The sequence below is a fragment of the Harpegnathos saltator genome, unplaced genomic scaffold, assembly GCF_003227715.2.
Source record: "Harpegnathos saltator strain DR-91 unplaced genomic scaffold, Hsal_v8.6 scaffold160, whole genome shotgun sequence".
Lineage (NCBI taxonomy): Eukaryota > Metazoa > Arthropoda > Insecta > Hymenoptera > Formicidae > Harpegnathos > Harpegnathos saltator.
The window spans coordinates 1171656-1191159 of NW_020229940.1; the positions used below are offsets into that span (position 1 = coordinate 1171656).

Here is a 19504-nt window from a genome sequence, read left to right on the forward strand (position 1 = left end):
TTTATATAATCGCATAAGCAGTTATATATGTGTCAAAATTTTAACCAGGAATAAATATTATATTATATTGATATGCATAACGAGATATAGGAAATACAATTTGTTTCAATAAGCATATGCGATTCCGATCGGGCTGCTATAACTCATATGGGACACCTCAACAGCTGGTGAATAAGCAACTCCAAGAGCGGCCGCTGGAGCGGCGGGAGCGGCGCCGTATGTAGCCGGATGAGCAAGGTGCGCGTAGGTGACAGCCGCTGGATTGGTCACGCGAATGTCGGCTTTACTCGAGCTGGAGAACGGCGTGTCGATAGTCTTCGTTTGCGTGGCCACTTGCGCCAAATTGCCATGGCTACGTAATATGTTGTCAGATGTTGATGTGATAGCGTGAGATTGAATCTGTGCTATCGGTGTGATTTGATATTGCAATGTAGGCACTCCAACATAGCCAGCGTTAGCTACGGCTAGCAAAGCGCAAATTACGAAAAACTGAAAAAGAGATCATTCTATAATATACCCATATTTATGTGTATTTTATATTTTATGTATAATACACACACAGGGAAGGGAGGGAGGGTACCGATAGCGTTTTTCTTCCTCAATACGTTTTACATACACCATTCACTTACTCTTTCTCTCTCTCTCTCTCTCTCTCTCTCTCTCTCTCTCTCTCTGTTTAAAATAACGTTATTTAAAAAGCTGTCGATCAAATCTATGATTTAGACCAGTGCTCAGAATTACTTTCATTTTCCAGGCAATTTTTGAGAATTTTCTCCCATTTACTTCCTTTCATCTCTCTCCCTCCTTATTGCACTTGCACGATCGTACATCTGACAGTCGCACTCATCGCCTCAAGACCGTTAACATCATAACATCTAAGAAGCACTTACTAATAGTTATATAATTATCTGTAATTATAACTACTAGTAAACGCCTATGATGTCAACAGCCCTAAGGCGGTGATTATCAGATCTATGGCTAGCGAGTGCAGTACGAGGAAATTAGGGGGAAACAAGTGGGGAAAAGCTTCTGAAAATCATCTGAAAAATGAAAGTAATTCCGAATATTGATTTAGACGATATGAATTGTCTGAAAATATTACCCGTCATACACAATTAATCTTTTCTTTCCACAAGTAAGCTTCCGCCGTACAACGAATTCCGCCAGCAGTGTCCACTTTGTAGATAGAATGAAATATGTTTAATCTTATAGAGTAATTTAGATTTGGTTAGTTAAAAATATTTAAGAATTTAAATAAAAATATAAGAATAAGAATTTAAATGGAGATAATGTTTCTCCTAATTATATTGCATTACTTTAAACCATTCATATATTAACAAAAACAATATACACTATTAAAAAAAATTATGGCATCAAAAAATATGCGTTGAATATTGCTTAACCTTGAACAATGATTACTCAGCGACAAATGGTCATAAGACAATGATTTTCTTTTTAAATTAAAGGTTGAAGTCTCAACTTTAACATACTTTTGGTTGATTTTAAATCCAATTCATTTCTACCATCATCATCATTTGGTGTGTCAACAAAGATAAGGACCCCACACACACATATATACACACACACACTCAAGAACGCGCGTGCCCGCGTGAAGCCTTATCTTTCTTCTGTTGTCGCCGTAGGCCCTCGCTATCGCAAAATCTCAATAGAAATGTTCAAATGATCATAACTCTGCGAAAACAAATTATAGAGACCTCGGCGACCTCGCGTTGTTTTCGTTTCGGAAAGCCTTTTCGAACGAGCCCTCAGTCAATCTCACATGCCATTTAAGATTTTTTCCCTTCTCCCTCCTCCTGTCCCCCGGGGATGTGGAGGTGGGTGTTTTTGTGGTTAAATAATAAACTTTGTGATCCTATTGTATCCCTATAAATTTCAGTCCTACATTTCAAACCATTAAAAAATTATTTAGGTGGCCTGGAACTTTTGGTAGGCATTGTATAAATCAAAATAATTATTATAGGCTATGTGAAATTGATGCAAAGTACCGAAAACCGACTAAAGTCGGCGCTAGTATGGATAGCTTATCGCGTGAATACTGACTGTAGTCAGCTTTCGTATATATAAGTATGTACAGATATATCCTCGCATGGATGCCGATTAAAGTCGACGTTAGAAATGAAAAGGTTAAATTGGGTCAAACTGAATAGAAAATTCTTTTATCACTTTGTAAATAACCGCGAGGAATTTTAAAATATCAATGAGAAAATATAGACTAATCTGTAATGCCTTGAGACGAGTTTTGTAGCCATAATTTTATAAAACAAACAGAAATAGTTGACTGTCTCCTAGCAATATTGAATGTCAGCTAATAGTGAAAAGCGAAGTACGTGAGCAACGAGTAATGTATAAAGCTGGAGAGAGAGGGGGGAGAGGAGGGAGGGGGAGAGAGAGAGAGAGAGAGGAAGAAATTGTATGCCAATATTTATTGCTAAGAAGTAGTCAACAAATCGATGCTATTTTCAATGAGATCGTCCCTACAGAGCTTATCCCATTACAGTTCAAGCATAGATTAGTCTGCCTTCTTTCTTAGATAAAAGTATTTTCTGTTTAGGTTATCTTAATCTATTTATACTCGATATATGTTTTGAATTTACTATACGATAATAGTTATGAAAGACATATGAGCGATACACCCCAGCAAGAAATGACTTGTCGACCGATGTCGAAACGACGTCAAATCGATGTCTAAAAATTCAAATCGACATCAATTCGTTTCGACGTCGATCGACGAATCATTTCTCACTAGGCACATGCATGTATGTCTCATATGTCTCTCGTAGCTACTATTGTATAGTATATTTCTTAATAATTATATTGTTAATATTTCTACCACATAATTAATTATTAATTTTGATTTTTTCTACTTGAACTATTTTATACAAATAACTCAGTTACACGTACCTTAGCTGTCATTGTACTTAGAACGATTGTGCGACGACTTTATCGGATCTGTACCGAAATGTGAATGTTACCATCAGTGACAATCGGTACTTTTATACTTGGCCCAACAAACGGCGATGAACCTCGAAATCTTTCGGTGTGCACAGTTTGTTATGGTGGGAGAAGTAGTGTCAAGGATAAATTTGATTATTGCGCCATTGTGTCGAATATCTTACTCTCCATTAAATATAACGTTCCGACAGAACGGCGATAAGTTATTTTATCGGATATATGTTGGGTATTTATTTCGATTATTAACAAAGTTAAATTAAATCTAAATTATATAATTCATTAGTTAATATAGATTTGAAAAAAGTAATATAATTTTTAAAACTATTGTGTTAATTTAAGAGTTTCAACTCTTTTTAATCTTACAAAATTAGAACGTATATATGTATTTACGTATAATAACGAAAGAATAGCATCTATATTTCTTGCAAAATCTTTAAAAAAGTCAATTGATATCCCAAAGTAAATTAAAATCAAATTGTGAAGGTAAAAATTCGACAGATTGACTTTCTTGTATAAAATATCGTATTTAAAAGTATTGTTTCGCATTCACGAGATTTCGTCGTGAATTCTGCTTTGTGGAAATCTCGAATTGGATAGCGGGCCAATATTTTTCAATGCGATGCGGGGAATAGAATGTGAAAATCTTGTATGCCTCTGAATCCGAAAACAATTAGGAGAAGAAGTAAATACTTTTCAATGCGAAAGTTCGTATTCGTTTGAAGGTTATCGATTGCGATTGAATGCAAAAAATATTTTGAGCTAAGTGAATCCTTTTTAATACGAGAATTCGCATGCGTTTGAAGGTTATCGATCGCGATTGAATACGAAGAACGTTTTGAACTGGTTAGTTCTTTTTAATGCGAAAGTGCGTATTCATTTAATTTTTGCTATTTTGAAAAGAGACTTGTATATTTTTTAATGCATAAGGGCGAAATAAAATATATTTGATTGTTTGACAATACAATTTTGTAGACAAATGTTTTTTAATTTAATTAATAATCAGAAAGAAGAAACAATTCCTTATAATAAGAAAGTAAAAATTTATAAACATTTTCAATGCAAAGCATTCACCATTGTCGTCTCACATTCAGCGCAGCAAAGTTTAATGCGAACCAATACTTTTTAATCCCTTTGTTCAAGCCAGAAAACAGAATTCCGAAGTATTCAAAATGTCAATACTATTTAATGCGTTTTAATCCGACATTTTATGCAGGGTTGTTATTCTATATTTGTAATATTAATTAATAGATTAAAATATTATAAAAAATTATAAATTAAAATATTATAAATTTAAAAAAATTATAAAAGATTATAAATTTGAAGTTTGAATATACTCGGGAAAAAAGATAATATATAAACTTTGTTCATATATAGCCATATAAAATCATGCATAATCATATATATCAATAATGAAAAAAATATTCTTGTACAAATACAATTGAAGTAAATACTTATGCTTTTAGCAGCACATGATGGCGATGTTTATTTGAATAAAACTATTTCTTCCTTTTTTCATTTAATATTATCCTTTTCCTGTGTGGATATATTACCCAATTAGCAGACAATATTTTTTGAACGTTTTTTAAATATTAACTTTATATTCTTTTTACATTTCTCCCATTCATTATACAAAAAATATTTATTTAACGTTTATTTAATATTTATTTTACATTAATAATTCGTTTAGAATTATTTTTAACATTTTAAAAATGTTTTTTAATATTTTTAAAGATTAAACATTTGTAATATTTTTTTTATTGGATATATATTTGACCATTTACAGGCAAAATATATAGTCATATATATAATTTTATATAATTATATATAATCATATATGATCTTTTGTCTCTTTTTGTCTCAGATAATCTAATATATACTTTAATCCTTAGATGTTAAAATATTCAACACAAAGTATTATGTGTGTTCAACACATAATATTATTTTTGAAATTAAAGTGAATTGCATATATAGTTACATTAAAACATTCTTTTTTATCAGAAATCGATCAATTGCTACACTTTCGTCTTCAAAACTGGAACATCTGGCTCGGCCACGCCTTTGCGAAATGTGAACGGAAAGTAGTCTAGCCTTGTTGTTCCCTCTCCAACTTTTTCTTCTGGAGCGCAACTCGTTGTAATTATGGTCTCGATTCTATATTTAAGAAACTGGCATTGCAGGTATGCCCGCATTTCAGTTGCACGTGAATAATTCGCAAAGATATATTCTTCTTTCCAATCATGTGTCGACCTTCTGATAAAATTTATATAAACCAAAATTTTACTCGTAAATAATAATGCCGGTAATCAGTGTTCAGTAATAGAAAAAGATCATATGTAAAGATTAAATACAATTAAATATTGTTAAATTAATTAACTTTTAACTAATTAAAGAAAAATAAGGAACTACTATATTCTTTTGCCTGGTAATTTATTCTATTCTGCCTATTTATATATGTATACTTCTGCACATTCTCAGAAAATACAAACTTATAAAAGACGTCTTTTAATCCCTTGACTATTTAACATTATAATGGTTTCCCGTTAAATAATAATTTAGGATAAAATGGTACTATAGTGGCTCTCCTAAAATTTTCATTAAAATGTAATGTGTATGTGTCCATTAAATAACAATTTGTTTATTATTTTTAACATTGTAAATACGAATTTCAGTCATTAAATGTTATTCCATACCAACATAGATACAATAAATTAATAAAAATTTAGTAGGAAATAACAAACACTGATCATATCTTCTGATATGCATGCTGATTAACATGCAACTTGGTTCACTATATAGACCTTCTAATACATAGTTGATGATCCATATAGTGAACTGAGATATTTACAGCATACTGATTAGCATGCATATCAAAAAGCATGAAATCATACATCATATAACGCTAATTTTGTATACGTTTAACGCCAAGTTATATATGCTTGGCTAATTAAAATATTTTTTTAATAATTTTTGAGAGATACATTTTCTTATTAGATACGAAATGCGTCGAATAACCGAGGAAATATGTTATAACTTTTAATCAACCGACTGTATGTATGTAGTGGTAAAATCTATATCCAGTTCAATCGCAGCCAGAAAAGTTTAAAGATATCTAAAGGACATCCTATTTTTCTTAAATATTCTTTAAAATGTCTTTTACAAGTTTGCGCTATTTAAATTTATAATCAATCTTATTCCACTTTAGCTGCTTTGAACACGGGCCATCATTGAAATCTTTTGCGCCTTCTGAACAATATCCGGGCAACGTCGCCGTCTTACCAATCTACAATCTTGGAAGAAACCTTCGTTTCTCGGAAATCCGTGCGATCCATCGGCATAAGTCACCAAACCTATGGTGATCAGATAAATAAACTAGTTATTTCCAAATTATATTTACAATGTACCTGTTAGTAATTGCTGTAATTATAATTAACACAATTAGTTGTTGCAATACGATTACATGCCTAAGCCCCAAACGCGACCACCACGAAATTCCCCTTCGAATTTCATTCCATCAGCTCTCCAGAATACACCATGACCATGAAACCATCCTTGCATAAACTCTCCCTCATATCTAAAAAATATAGGACGTAAAATTTTTACACGAATATACCTATACATTTCAATGAATATAAAACGAAACAAAGATACAAGGTCACAAACAAAAATACGAGGTTATAAAAAGGAAAAACGGAAACCTACTTTGCTCCATCGGGAAATATAATAACTCCTAATCCAGAAAATAATCCACTTTGAAATGCTCCGCCGTATCGTGTTCCGTCCGGAAGAACTAATAAACCAGCGCCATGCTTCAAACCTCTGCTATTCCAATCCCCGATATACTTCGTACCGTCATCGTACTTGTACGCGCCATTCTTTACCACATCTAAACACGTAAAGACAATAACAAAGAATAAGCGAGAAAGAGGAACAGGAGTTGATAAAAACATAAGGAAATTTTTAATTAGGAAACAAATAAGGTAAGTGTTAAAATTGCGTGTTCTTACCGTCGCCCATGCTTGCACTGTACTGAATATGTCCACGGTAATAGCTATGGATCTTATAATCCATTTATCAAGATTAGGTCTTTATTTAATTAAGAAAGGCATCAAGGATAAGGGAGTCGTTCTAGAGAAGGAAACCAATTTGATAAACTAATGCAAACTGTATGCATAAATAAAAACAAAACTTATTCATCATACTTATTTCTGAATATAACATGTTAATATTCAATAATAAGAAATTTATATTTTACAGAGGATAGAGAAAATTATTATATAAAATATTTACATAAAATCATATATAAAAAAATATTCATTCTGAATCTTCGGATACACCCACTATAAACCATCGTGTTCTTGCTTCCACAGCCGCCTTTCTAACTAGACGTTTATGGTCGTCGATTATGATTCCCAGCTTGTCTAATACGAGTACTTTGTATGGATAAATTATGACGGTAGGATAATCAGCATAATATGACAGGCACTCCAGTACTGCAATTCTAACATTCTGTCAACATTGAAATGCTACATGATGTCTTGTACAAAAGAGAAAGTTCGAAAGAAATCAAACTTGATACAATTAGTAATTACCATGCTTTCTCTCGTCGCTAATTGTAAGAGTCTCGGTATAATGCATTGTACGTTGTTAGAAAATATGTCGTGTTTACTATTAATTAAAGACTTGAGCGATCTCAACGTCCAAAGAATCAGTTGTACGTCGCTGAGAGACAGCGATTCGATTAATAGTGGTACTAGCTGATATATAAAAAAAATTTTATTTATCATAGAATATTACATGGAATATTATCAACATGCATTAGCAATGTACTTACCCTGGCTAAATGTAAAAACTTTAATTCCGTAGATATTTGTTCCAATGAATATATTAACGCGATAAGATAATTCTGTCTCATTGAATTTACGACATTATTATTTTCTTGCAGTAAATACTCAAACACCCTTTGTTTGTGAAATATTTTAATATCGCAAAAATTTTCCTTCGTTAAAACATCCTCGTGATTGCTTATTAAAATTTGATATTGTTGACTTACGTATTGGCCTACTCGATCATGTGTTAGTAAATGTGTGAGCTGTGAAAATAAAATATATATTAGTGCATTAATATTTAAATCTTATATTCAAGAATCGCCGATGTATGAATCATACGTACATTTTCCAAAAGATCTTGAGATTTCTTATATCCCCTTATGATAAGTGCTTTAGTCATCCAAATTTGTAAATCAATTACATGTTCCAATTCCATATCAATGTTTTCTTTCAAATTATTGCTTATCTTTTCTTCAAAATAAGATACAATCCGATTAAGATCTTCAGCTTCCATTTTATTTAATAAAACGGATAAACATTTACAGATTATTTGTCTTGTGTATTGTGAGCTGTGAGTATTAACAGCCAGATTGTATAGATTTTCTATCATATTATCATTAATATAAAAGTTGACGTCTTTTCGCAGAGGGATTAAAAGATTCATTATCAGAGCCACGTCTGTTTCTGGAGATTTTACATTTAAAGTCACAACGTACTTCGTCACAATCGTACGTTGCTGTTCAACTGTAAGATTTCGCATAATTAATTGACAAACGTTATCTATCAACATTTTGTGATTGATAACGCTTGTTTTATATGAAATTAATTTATCTATAACATGACATTTCTCATATAGAAACTGATGTATATTATAATCAAATTTCCCTGAAGCAATCAGCTTCTGAATATTCAGTAGTATTGTAATGCATATATCAGCACAAACATTGTTAGTTAATAAGTTAATGATTTCTGGAAGAATTATATATCCTAATTCATATAGCTTTGCAATTGCTAATAATGTCCTTATTCTGCGTTTTAGTAATTTGATTTTTGTATCATCTGGAATAATCAAATGGTATATTACTTTCATTTTCATTCATAAAAATTAGTTCATATCAATTGTAATTTACATGTAACTTACCTATGTTTAATAAAAATCTTTCTTCAACTAACAATATTATTTCTTGAGAATACAACATAGCAAATTCTAGAATAGTTGTGTGACATATTGTCTGTATTTCATCACATCCTATTTCAATTTGATCACATATCACGTTATATAATATAAAACGTTGTGTTTCATTTAAATATGGTCCTTGAATTATTAAGCCACAGAACATTTTACTTCTTAATTTAATGTTTTCTACTATTAAACCATCTAAGTATAATTGAGTTATATTTGTCCATTTTAATTCTGGAATATCTAAAAGATATATATATTTTGCTTTATTTGTAATTATTTTATTTATAATTAATAATAATCAATATTACATTAATATTACATTATAATTAATAATGATCAGTAATATAACATTAGTGATACATTGTAATAAAAAGTTGAAAATATTTGTAAAAATATCAATAAATGTAATACCTTCAATACAAAATCCATGGTTGGAGCATATTTTCAGAACATCATTTAAAGTCTCCATCAACTTAATTTTATTGTCCCATGAAATATTTGTGAAGTATTGTCCAATACATAGAGGTATTATAGTTAATACGACTTGCATACATGTTTCTTTACTGATTGTTGCTATTCTTTTTAATAGTGTTTCAGCTGATTTAAATAAACTAAATTGCACATCGCATATTAATGGTTTTATATCAGCAATTATTTTGTCAACAAAATCTTTACAAAAGATTTCAGTAGAAGACATCACTGTAATTAAAGATATTGTTGCTTCCAAAGCAGCATCTGCTACCTTAACATCTTTCATTGACATAATTTCTTTCTTTAAAGCTGTCCATAATTCACATAAATAATGTTGCAATTTTAATGCACCAAATATTTGAACACTGTCATGTAATAAATTCAAACTATCGAGTTTAGCAACTCTATGAGAAGAATATAATTTTTCAATTATGACAGGTATACAATAATTTGCAAATTCTGAGGTAGCATATAAACAAGGTGCCAATTTCTCTACCAAATCTTCTCTTTTCAAATTTGTATCTTCTCTGCTAGACTGTAAAATATAAATCATAAATTTTTATGTTAATGATTTTATATAAAAGAAATAAATTTGTGTATATATATACATATATATATATAATTACAGAATTAAAATCAACTGGGAAATAGCACGCCATAACTGTAAACATTTCTTCTGTTAAATGACCCAATGGAAACTCTTTTATAATATATGGTAATGTGTTAAACAGTATCATGAGATTATTCGGATCTCTTTCACCATCCATAGTATTAATAATTCCATGAACTAAATCTGATCCCATAGATCTCAAATCATTTAATCTGTTTTCTATTAAAATTTTAAATATTAAATATATATTGCGACGTTCTTGTACTAGTAGAGATTGACATTGAATATGTTCAAATATTGATCTTAAGAGAGATAATAGTGAATCTTGAGGCAAATAATTCATGTTCACCTAAAACAAAGTTTATACATAAAAGTCTGACAGATACAGTGGCTACAAGAACAATGATTTAAATTTTTATAAACAAATACTTACAATTGCAAGAATACCATTTAATACAGAAGGTATAACTTTATCATGATCTTTTATCCTGTCACAGTAAAACATTGCAATGAAATGTAGCTCTGTTTCATTAAGATAATATTGAGGTAGTTGTGATAAAACAGAAGAAAGTATAGCAACACCTCTTTCTCTTACATGAACATTTTGGTTTGTTGTATAGGAACTTAGTGTCTCCACAAAAGTACAAAGTTTCATAGAACCTGATGCTATTTCTGAAGCAAAATATTTTAGACTTTTACAACTTGTTGAATATTCATTTCTTTAATTACAACTGTCTAATATATTTATAATTCATAAAATGTTTAAATATTTTAACAAAACAAAATTTTAATATTTATATATGTATAATACATACCTGAAGCTATATTTTTGCATAATAGACTCAATGTTGTTGTATTTGTGAAATTAATGTCTAACTTCTCTTTTAAGTTAAATTTCAAAGACAAAGCCATAATCAACATGTGTTATTGTTTACAAGAGCCAAGAGTAAATTCTTCTTTTTCTTTTGATATGATGAATTGTCTTCTTGTCCTTCCTAAATATAAAGGTTTCTTGAGAATTATGAGGTTTTTTAGATTACAACCTGGCGTTCATTCCATATACATAGTATGAATAAACCATTGAATAAAGAATATAAGGAAGGAGCATTTGGCAAAAATACGTGGTGAAAAGTGTAAAGGGGTCTGTTCTTTATAGCTGAACTAATGAATTAAGCTAAGACTCCATGCATGCGGTGAGCTGCGGCAAATGCTGCGATGACCAATCAGGAGGGAGGCGCAAGTCCGGTTGCGGCAAGCTCCGGCATGCGTCTGTCTCCTGATTGGTCACCGCAGCCGTTTGCCGGAGCTCACCGCATGCATGGAGTCTTAGCTTAACTTTGACTACCGATGTATCAGCGAATCGAGATAAGATCGAGATGTTTGATGACATCTATCATCGAGTAGTCGAGAAGACGACTTAACGTATTTTAAGAATAAAAAAATGGTTAATTGTTGCTCGTGTGGTGCGATACAAAAAGAGGATGTTTGGAAACACTTCATATGTGGGTATAATTTATTCTATTTTTTAAGATTATTATAATTGTAAAAAGTAATTATTTAGAAGAGGCACACTCCAGGTGAAACAAAAAATCATAATAATATAATTATGATATAAAAAAAGCGTCAGAAAAGACATCCCGGCGTAACCGGCCTGGTGGCTAGCAGAGAGAAACTCTCAGGTTTCTCTCTGCTAAAGCATCAGGTTCTATGAATTTAAAACGAATTTAAAGGCAAGAGCACAGGCTTTTGCATAACACATAATACATAACGCATAAAGCTAAGATTCCATGCATGCGGTGAACTGCGGCAAACGGTTGCGGTGACCAATCAGGAGGGAGGCGCAAGTCCGGTTGCGGCAAGCTCCGGCATGCGTCTGTCTCCTGATTGGTCACCGCAACCGTTTGCCGCAGCTCACCGCATGCATGGAGTCTTAGCTTAAGAGAATAAAGCTAAGACTCCATGCATGCGGTGAGCTCCGGCAAACGGCTGCGGTGACCAATCAGGAGACAGACGCATGCCGGAGCTTGCCGCAACCGGACTTGCGCCTCTCTCCTGATTGGTCATCGCAGCATTTGCCGCAGCTCACCGCATGCATGGAGTCTTAGCTTAAACCAATTAGTTTTCTTCATTTCCCTCCTCAGAACAGAAATGAAGAACTCTGATTGGTTTATTCTCTTATGCGTTATGCATTATGCGTTATGCAGAAGTCAGTGCTCTGGCCTTAAATATAAGACCCAACTGTATGAACACTGGCCTATGAAGGCTGCGTTCCGAAATTCACTGCCAGTACTGAAAATCTATAGTATACGTGACACAAACCATGTATTTTCAGTACTGACAGTGGATTTCGGAACACAGCCGAAATCGATGTCAACTGTAAAGAAGGATGACCCTCCATTATACCTCAGTCTCGAAACTATCTTAAAAAAGAATAGAAATACTGGATGTGTAGCTAAAATAAGTAAATCTATATTTAAAATACATATTTTTTTTTTGGTACACTAGGAATTTATATAACACTTAAATGTTTCTGGTTATAATTTTAAAGAAAAATAGTGGATAATATTCTATCAGAAAAGTGATATCCTAGAAAAGCAAAATATATAAGGGAAAAAAGAACAAATAAATAAATCCATAGTTGAATACGATTTGATAATTCACCGAATATTGTAGTTCTCATTATTATTTTTTGAAGATTTTGAGATTCCTTGGCATAAAATAATGGTACGTATATTATTTCTTATTTTTTCCTAATTTTAGCTAATTATTTATAAAATATATGATTCTTAGGCTCAAGAAGTTGAAGAAACTATGAAACGAATTCAGTCTCACAAAGGAGTAGTTGGGACAATAGTTGTGAATGCAGAAGGTATCAAAGAGAATTGAAAGTTGATTATGATCATACAGCAATGTTTATGAATTTATACATATATAAATATGTATATATAGGTACATGTGTGTATATATATGCACACATATATATATATATGCACCTGTTTTTTCAGGTATTCCGATTAAATCAACGTTGGATAATACAACAACAGTTCAATATGCAGGCTTAATTAGTCAATTGTCTGACAAAGCCCGTTCTGTTGTACGAGATTTAGATCCAACAAATGATCTAACATTTTTGCGTATACGTAGCAAAAAACATGAAATTATGGTTGCACCTGATAAAGAGTTTATATTAATAGTGGTACAAAATCCAGTTGATTAATTAAAAACAAAATTATATTATAAAATAAAGATTTGTTTTCTTGGCCATTAATTCTGTGTGCTATATTTGATGTCAATAAAGAAAAATGCAACAATCAGCTAATAGAAACAAAATATTTACTATATTATTTTTACTTATTTTATTTTATATTCTTGTTTTTGTCTTTGAACATTAAATTTATAAATTGTAATTTTCTTTTTAAGTCAAAATACTGCTCTTTTCTATTTCTTTTTATGAATAGTATTTTATGTTTTTGCCAGATTAATTTAGCAGTGGAGTATAAATAAATATATTTATTAAATAAATATACTCTTAAGGTAATATAATTATTTCTATATTATTTAATATATTATGTATATTTAAGTTTATGTATGTTGTGTGTGTGTATATATATACAGGGTTCTCGAAAAGTCTTCGAATGATAAAATATCTCGAAAACAATTAGTTTTTGGAAAAAATGTTTCAGGCAAAAGTTGTAAGGTTTAAAATGATCTATTTACTGATCTTATCAGTTTGACCTTGGCTAGCGTCAACAAGGTCAGGGCAAAGTCACCTTGAACTTTTCAAATGGAACGCCCTACTTTTTTTGGCATATTCTTATAACGTATTTCAAGAGCTTTCCAAAACACTACAACAAAGTATTTTTTTGTTAAGTACATCCCGAGTTATGAAGCTTCAAAGTTACAGATCCGTCGGCATTAGCATTACCCAAGGTGTACCGCGTGGAGGTTGCACAATCGGATTTACACCTCGTGTGTGTGTGTGTGTGTATGTGTGTGTATAGATCACGTACGAAGAAGCTTTTTGAGAACCCTGTATATATGCATATATGCATGTATGTGTGAGATTTGATATTTGGAATATTAAAAATACATGTATATCTAGTCTGAATTTGACAAAAGATATGTAAATATGGAGAAATTTATTTCACTGTTTTGTTAAACTTAACCATATTATTTCAAAATTATTCTGTCATTTCGTTATAATAATTGATTTTATAAATAATGATATTAACGGAAAATTATATCTTTTATTTGTAATTTTTCTTGCAATTTTCCTCTTTTTATTCCAAAGTTAAATATAAATGTGTTCAAGTATAAAAATATTTAAAAATATATGCAGTTAACAATAGTAGACCTTATTTTTGAATGAATTATAATTACATATCCATATATAATTACAAAAGTTATAATAAATACTGTTTATTACTATTGTTTATTACTAATCTAGAATCTTATTAATACTAATGATCTAAAACCTTATAAATAAATCAAAGTAATATCGTTTTTTATACTCTGTACATAAGACAAAGATTTAATACATACATATGTTTATAACTAGTAGCTTCAATTAAATAGTCAATATAAGTAATAATATAAATAACAATTTAAATAAATTTGTTATTTATATTGTTCTTTTGTAATGGTTATCTTGCTTTATACAGGGTGAAGAAAAAAGATGAAACCCTTAAAAATTTCGAAAGATATAAGTTTTACAAAAAAGTGTTTCAGACGAAAGTTATAAGGCTCAAAACGATGTATTTACTGATCTTATTAATTTGACCTTGAGTGGCGTTGCCAAGGTTAGGTCAAGGTCAACTTATTTTTTTTTAAACAAACCCCATTTTTTGTTATATCATTTTTTCTACCAATTAATTTGAATAACTTTTATCTGAAACATGTTTTTATTTATCTAATATGTTTTGAGATATTTAAGGAAAACTTGATAACTTTTTCAATACTTAACTCACGATATCTCTAACTATTTGTCAGAAGAAAAAATGGTACTAGACTTTCCTACTCTATTTGGTCTCAAGAAAATATTATTACAATAGTTCCTTAACTTTTGTTAACTTATTGACTTTTGGAGATTTCAAAATTATCAAATTAACAAAAATCAGTATGCTATTGTAACAATATATTCTTAAAACTAAGTAGAGTAAAAAAGTCTAATAGTATTTTTTTCTTCCGACAAATAGTTGGCGAGGTCATCAAGTTTCCCTTAAATATCTCAAAAAATATTAGGCAAATAAAAAAACGTTTCAGACAAAAGTTGTTTAAATTAATTGGCAGAAAAAGATGATATAATAAAAAATGGGGGTTTCTGTTAAAAAAAAATAAGTTGATTTTGACCTGACTTTGGCAATGCCACTCAAGGTCAAACTGATAAGATCAGTAAATACATCGTTTTGAGCCTTACAACTTTTGTCTGAAACACTTTACTGTAAAACTTATATCTTTTGAGATTTTTTAGGGTTTCCATCTTTTTTCCTCACCCTGTATGTCATTAGAAGTACAGAAATATACTTTATACTTCTTCAAAAATATATGGAAGAAGTCAGTATACCATCAGAAAACACACTACAGTAAATTTTATACAAGTACAGAAATATACTTTATACTTCTTCAAAAATATATGGAAGAAGTCAGTATACCATCAAATAACACACTACAGTAAATTTTATAGATCAAGCAAATCTGTAAAATAGCTTAAATGCTTATTTTGTCTCAACAAAAATAAATAAATATATTAGATAGGATTCACGTGACAAAAGAATTATAAGAGAAGATAGATTGAAAATGTAGGTATCATGTTAATTTTACAGTGAGTTATTGACTTGTTTATACAAAAAGAAAAAATTCGAGTTATTTTATAAATCTTGATTATGTTATTCTGTAGATGTAACCCTTCATTTTAATATATTTGATAAGAATGTATAGTATATATTTTTTTGCTTCTGATGTTATCAATCATGAGTTGCAAGAAAGAATCTTAATGCTATTATTATAATGGGTTGGCAACTAAGTGATTGCGGATTTTAAATAAGAATGAAAATTCAAAATTTTAAATTTGCTTTTTTAAATTTTTTTCAATGCATGTATGCGATACATTGAGCTTCTCTGCAATATCACGTGTTGTGCTATGACGATCTGAATCGATAATGGCCTTGATATGGCTCTCATCGACTTCAACTGGACGGCCAGATCGTTGAGCATTTTTCAATGAAAAGTCACCAGAACGAAATCTGGCAAACCGATTTTGACACTGCCTTTCTTTCAAGGCTTCATTCCCATATACGGCACATAACTTCTTGTGTGCTTGCGATGTGTTCTTGCCTTTTCGGAAATAATACAATAAAATATGTCTGAAGTGCACATCTTGCTCTTCCATTTTTAAATTGGGATAAAAACAAAACTAAAGAATTAATCGATATAATTTTTGTACTAAATGAAAGGTAGAAGTCCAAACAATAAGAAAAAAATATAGGTTAGGTACTTTGAACACGTTAACGAAACAAAAGAAAGTGTAAAATCCAACTGTCGACAAAATCCGCAATCACTTAGTTGCCAACCCAATAGTTGCGTATTACTGATTATCTTAAAACAATTTGTTATTTTTATCGCAGTATATTATCAATTTCTTGGAAACAATATTTGATGCCCTTTGTTTACATTGATGCTAAATTTTAAAATTAAATTTGCTTTAATATCTAATTATATATATATTAATATTATATATATATATTAATATTATAATATATATATATAAATATTAATAATAATTATATTAAAAAATAAAAGATAAACATCTAAATTTTATGTTATTTGAAGTGATACTTTCGAAGTATGTTGTTTCTTTGAAGGATGAAACATGGTATAATAAATAATCATTGCTACAATTCCCAAGAAAAAGGACAACACACAGAAAATAAAATATATATAAAAGTACCAAACACTTCTAATCTCTGGAGAAGAAGTGTAACTCCATACTATATTACATGAAATATTTTCCAAAAAACAGAACATATAAAAAAATATATGCTTCCATAATGTATTGCTATCTATTGTATTAAAATATATAAAAATATGAACTATGCCAATGATCATTGCAAATAATATGGAATAAATATGTTCTTTAAACTTTGGTTTAATATGTGGTGGACGACTGTAATCCCGACAGAATTCTAATATTCCATGAGAATCGATTATAATCCATATTGTCATGATTATCCAATGTATAACACAACAAATTATAGTAAGTATAGGCCAAATGCTTGCGACGACACTAATTGACAAAATTCTTGCCACTGCAACCATTATATCAAAGTTTATGAATTACTGTTAATTGTCCTATTTTATGATTTTTAAAATTTTAATCAAATGAATTATCTTATAAGTATGAAATCAGACTGTGGAATAAAATAATAATTGTAATAAAAGATATTTTGACTATACATACATATATATATATACATATATACATATATATATATATATATATATATATATAGTTTTGTTATTACATTTGTTACTTTTATAAGTCTCTAGTAATTATGAAATCACCTGTAATGAAGAAATGCCACAGAAATTGGAAAACAGTTGCCATATATCTGATATTTGATTTATCTTGCTGAGCTGAGCGAATGCTACGATGATAACTAGCCATTGCCCAACTCATACTTCCAAATGAACTGACAATACTAGCTACTTGATGTACAACTAGAATTAACATACAGTTATATTATACAATGATTGACTAGCAAAATATTTAAAAGAAATAGAATATTTAGTGATTCTCTCATCATATATTCTTGTATCTCAAAATATATATTATACAATTACATGGTAAAAAAGAAGTTTGGACTGAAATATAAAGAAAAGAAATAATGTACTTACATTGAAAATTAATTTCATTATAATGTTTTAATATTAAAGTCAATTGTAAAATCTGCTGTGGTGCAGCTTCCAGAAAACATTCAAATATTCTTAATAATGCAACATCTTGATCTTCCTTCAGCATTTTTAAGTAATTTTGTTTTGTGCCAATGCGATCTCTAGATTTCTCACATTTGCGTGTTTTTAATGCATACTTTAAAGTCTCATAATAATGTAAAACTGGTGCTAGTTGAAAAATTACAGTAATCACAAAACATAATTTATTGTTCACCATTAGGTGCAAAATTTTTTTATCCTTTGAATTATGCATATTAGAATTTATCTATATAAAAAAAATATATTAAAAAACATTAGAATTTTTTTAATATTTTATAGAAATTTTTGTGGTATTACTACTAAGGCAAAAAACTAATACCCAAGTACAACAATAATCAGATGTAAAGTATAATTATTAACATAATAACACTTATAACATAAAACATATAATGCAACTATAGTAAACATGATACATAAGTATACTTTACCTCTTTATCTTGGCATTGCATTCTCTTGCTAATAATAACATTTATCAAAGAAGGAATGATAATAAGACAAATTGTCCAAATAAAATATGTTATTTTATCATCTAAAAAGTATTGTATGGCAATATTATAATCAAATCCTATATCCATAATATGCATAACTATGGAACAAACTATACAAAAAACAAGTAAATTGGGAATGCAAGGAATTTTCATTGAAATATCCACATCATCACCAAAGTGTACAGTTGGAGATATTTGAGGAAGATAGCCCAGAAGATGATGTTCAGGATTTCTTTCTTCCATAATTTCCTATAATTATTTAACACATATACTATTATAAAATTTATATTAAATATTTTAATCAAAATATTTAAAAGTGTCACTCTAAAGTGAAATAAGAGTTATGAAGTGCTGAAAAGTCATAGTTCTGAGGTTAGGAAATTTGTCATACCGATCTTCTTCTTCACACTTGGCCCGGAACTGGGAATTCCATTAACCAGTCTTATTGGTGAGATTTCCTTGGTGAAAATTTTTTTTTTTCTCCCCCATTGAGGTTACTGATGGTATTGAGGATAGTAGATGGAAGCTTTCTTATTTTATATATTTTTTCCTATGCTGTTAAGAAATTTTTCCAGAATAAAAAGGGCAAGAGCACAGACTTTTGCATAAAGCCAGCGGCACATGGTGCTTGTTTTTGTGCTGGATTGCTTGCTGGATGAAAATACTGCGTTCTGATTGGTGCATTTCCATCCATCTTCGGAATAAGCGGTAAGAAATAAACCAATCATAGTCGACTATGACAAAAATAATCAACTGTAGTTAGTCCATTTCTTAAGGTAATTCTACAATATATGTCGTAAGTTGTAAGTCGTAAAAATTGGCGAATCACAGTCGATTATTACAAAAATAATCGACTATAATTGGTTAGTTCTTACGGCTTACAACTTACGACACGTATTGTAGAATGACCTTTAAGGTCATTCTACAATGAGGTGTAGTAGTATGCAGTAGGCAAATTGACCAA

General features: G+C 30.1%; 4 protein-coding genes across 5 annotated transcripts; 1 reads left to right on the forward strand and 3 right to left on the reverse strand.

The window, feature by feature from the left end:
• Positions 1-3: 3 nt before the first annotated feature.
• LOC105185813 (cuticle protein 67) lies at positions 4-3069 on the reverse strand. The gene is made up of 2 exons (XM_011145596.3): positions 2923-3069; positions 4-489 (listed from the first exon to the last, which is right to left on the reverse strand). Exons 1-2 carry the CDS (start codon positions 2932-2934, stop codon positions 106-108), a joined length of 396 nt encoding a protein of 131 aa, XP_011143898.1. The 5' UTR covers positions 2935-3069; the 3' UTR covers positions 4-105.
• A 3603-nt stretch (positions 3070-6672) lies between these two features.
• On the reverse strand, positions 6673-11131 carry Mms19 (MMS19 nucleotide excision repair protein). Its single transcript, XM_011145597.3, has 11 exons — positions 10879-11131; positions 10497-10735; positions 10080-10412; positions 9394-9988; positions 8941-9222; positions 8143-8858; positions 7805-8062; positions 7563-7727; positions 7261-7479; positions 6978-7098; positions 6673-6856 (listed from the first exon to the last, which is right to left on the reverse strand). Exons 1-9 carry the CDS (start codon positions 10982-10984, stop codon positions 7285-7287), a joined length of 2889 nt encoding a protein of 962 aa, XP_011143899.1. The 5' UTR covers positions 10985-11131; the 3' UTR covers positions 6673-6856; positions 6978-7098; positions 7261-7284.
• A 1280-nt stretch (positions 11132-12411) lies between these two features.
• On the forward strand, positions 12412-13331 carry robl (dynein light chain roadblock). 2 transcript variants are annotated; one of them, XM_025296877.1, is made up of 4 exons: positions 12412-12524; positions 12759-12787; positions 12854-12932; positions 13069-13331. In XM_025296877.1, exons 1-4 carry the CDS (start codon positions 12431-12433, stop codon positions 13278-13280), a joined length of 414 nt encoding a protein of 137 aa, XP_025152662.1. In that variant the 5' UTR covers positions 12412-12430; the 3' UTR covers positions 13281-13331. The 2 variants fall into 2 exon arrangements, with proteins under 2 accessions (XP_025152662.1, XP_011143903.1); XM_011145601.3 differs by having other exon boundaries at positions 12441-12524; positions 12612-12787.
• Positions 13332-16875: 3544 nt separating this feature from the next.
• On the reverse strand, positions 16876-19165 carry LOC105185830 (XK-related protein 4). Its single transcript, XM_011145628.3, has 5 exons — positions 18932-19165; positions 18481-18789; positions 17957-18278; positions 17624-17779; positions 16876-17367 (listed from the first exon to the last, which is right to left on the reverse strand). Exons 2-5 carry the CDS (start codon positions 18781-18783, stop codon positions 16877-16879), a joined length of 1272 nt encoding a protein of 423 aa, XP_011143930.1. The 5' UTR covers positions 18784-18789; positions 18932-19165; the 3' UTR covers position 16876.
• Positions 19166-19504: the final 339 nt, after the last annotated feature.

Excerpts from the sequence above, each read along its gene's own strand:
- LOC105185830 (XM_011145628.3), bottom strand. The coding sequence starts at position 18,783 with ATGGAAGAAAGAAATCCTGAACATCATCTTCTGGGCTATCTTCCTCAA. Across the intron at positions 18,279-18,480 it reads TGCAATGCCAAGATAAAGAG|ATAAATTCTAATATGCATAA; the intron begins GTAAAGTATACT and ends TTTTTTATATAG. Across the intron at positions 17,368-17,623 it reads GTGGCATTTCTTCATTACAG|TGGCAAGAATTTTGTCAATT; the intron begins GTGATTTCATAA and ends TAATGGTTGCAG.
- robl (XM_025296877.1), top strand. The coding sequence starts at position 12,431 with ATGTCAACTGTAAAGAAGGATGACCCTCCATTATACCTCAGTCTCGAA. Across the intron at positions 12,788-12,853 it reads TTCCTTGGCATAAAATAATG|GCTCAAGAAGTTGAAGAAAC; the intron begins GTACGTATATTA and ends TATGATTCTTAG. Across the intron at positions 12,933-13,068 it reads AATAGTTGTGAATGCAGAAG|GTATTCCGATTAAATCAACG; the intron begins GTATCAAAGAGA and ends CTGTTTTTTCAG.
- Mms19 (XM_011145597.3), bottom strand. The coding sequence starts at position 10,984 with ATGTTGATTATGGCTTTGTCTTTGAAATTTAACTTAAAAGAGAAGTTA. Across the intron at positions 8,063-8,142 it reads CTCAAGATCTTTTGGAAAAT|CTCACACATTTACTAACACA; the intron begins GTACGTATGATT and ends TTATTTTCACAG. Across the intron at positions 7,728-7,804 it reads AGTTTTTACATTTAGCCAGG|CTAGTACCACTATTAATCGA; the intron begins GTAAGTACATTG and ends TTTATATATCAG.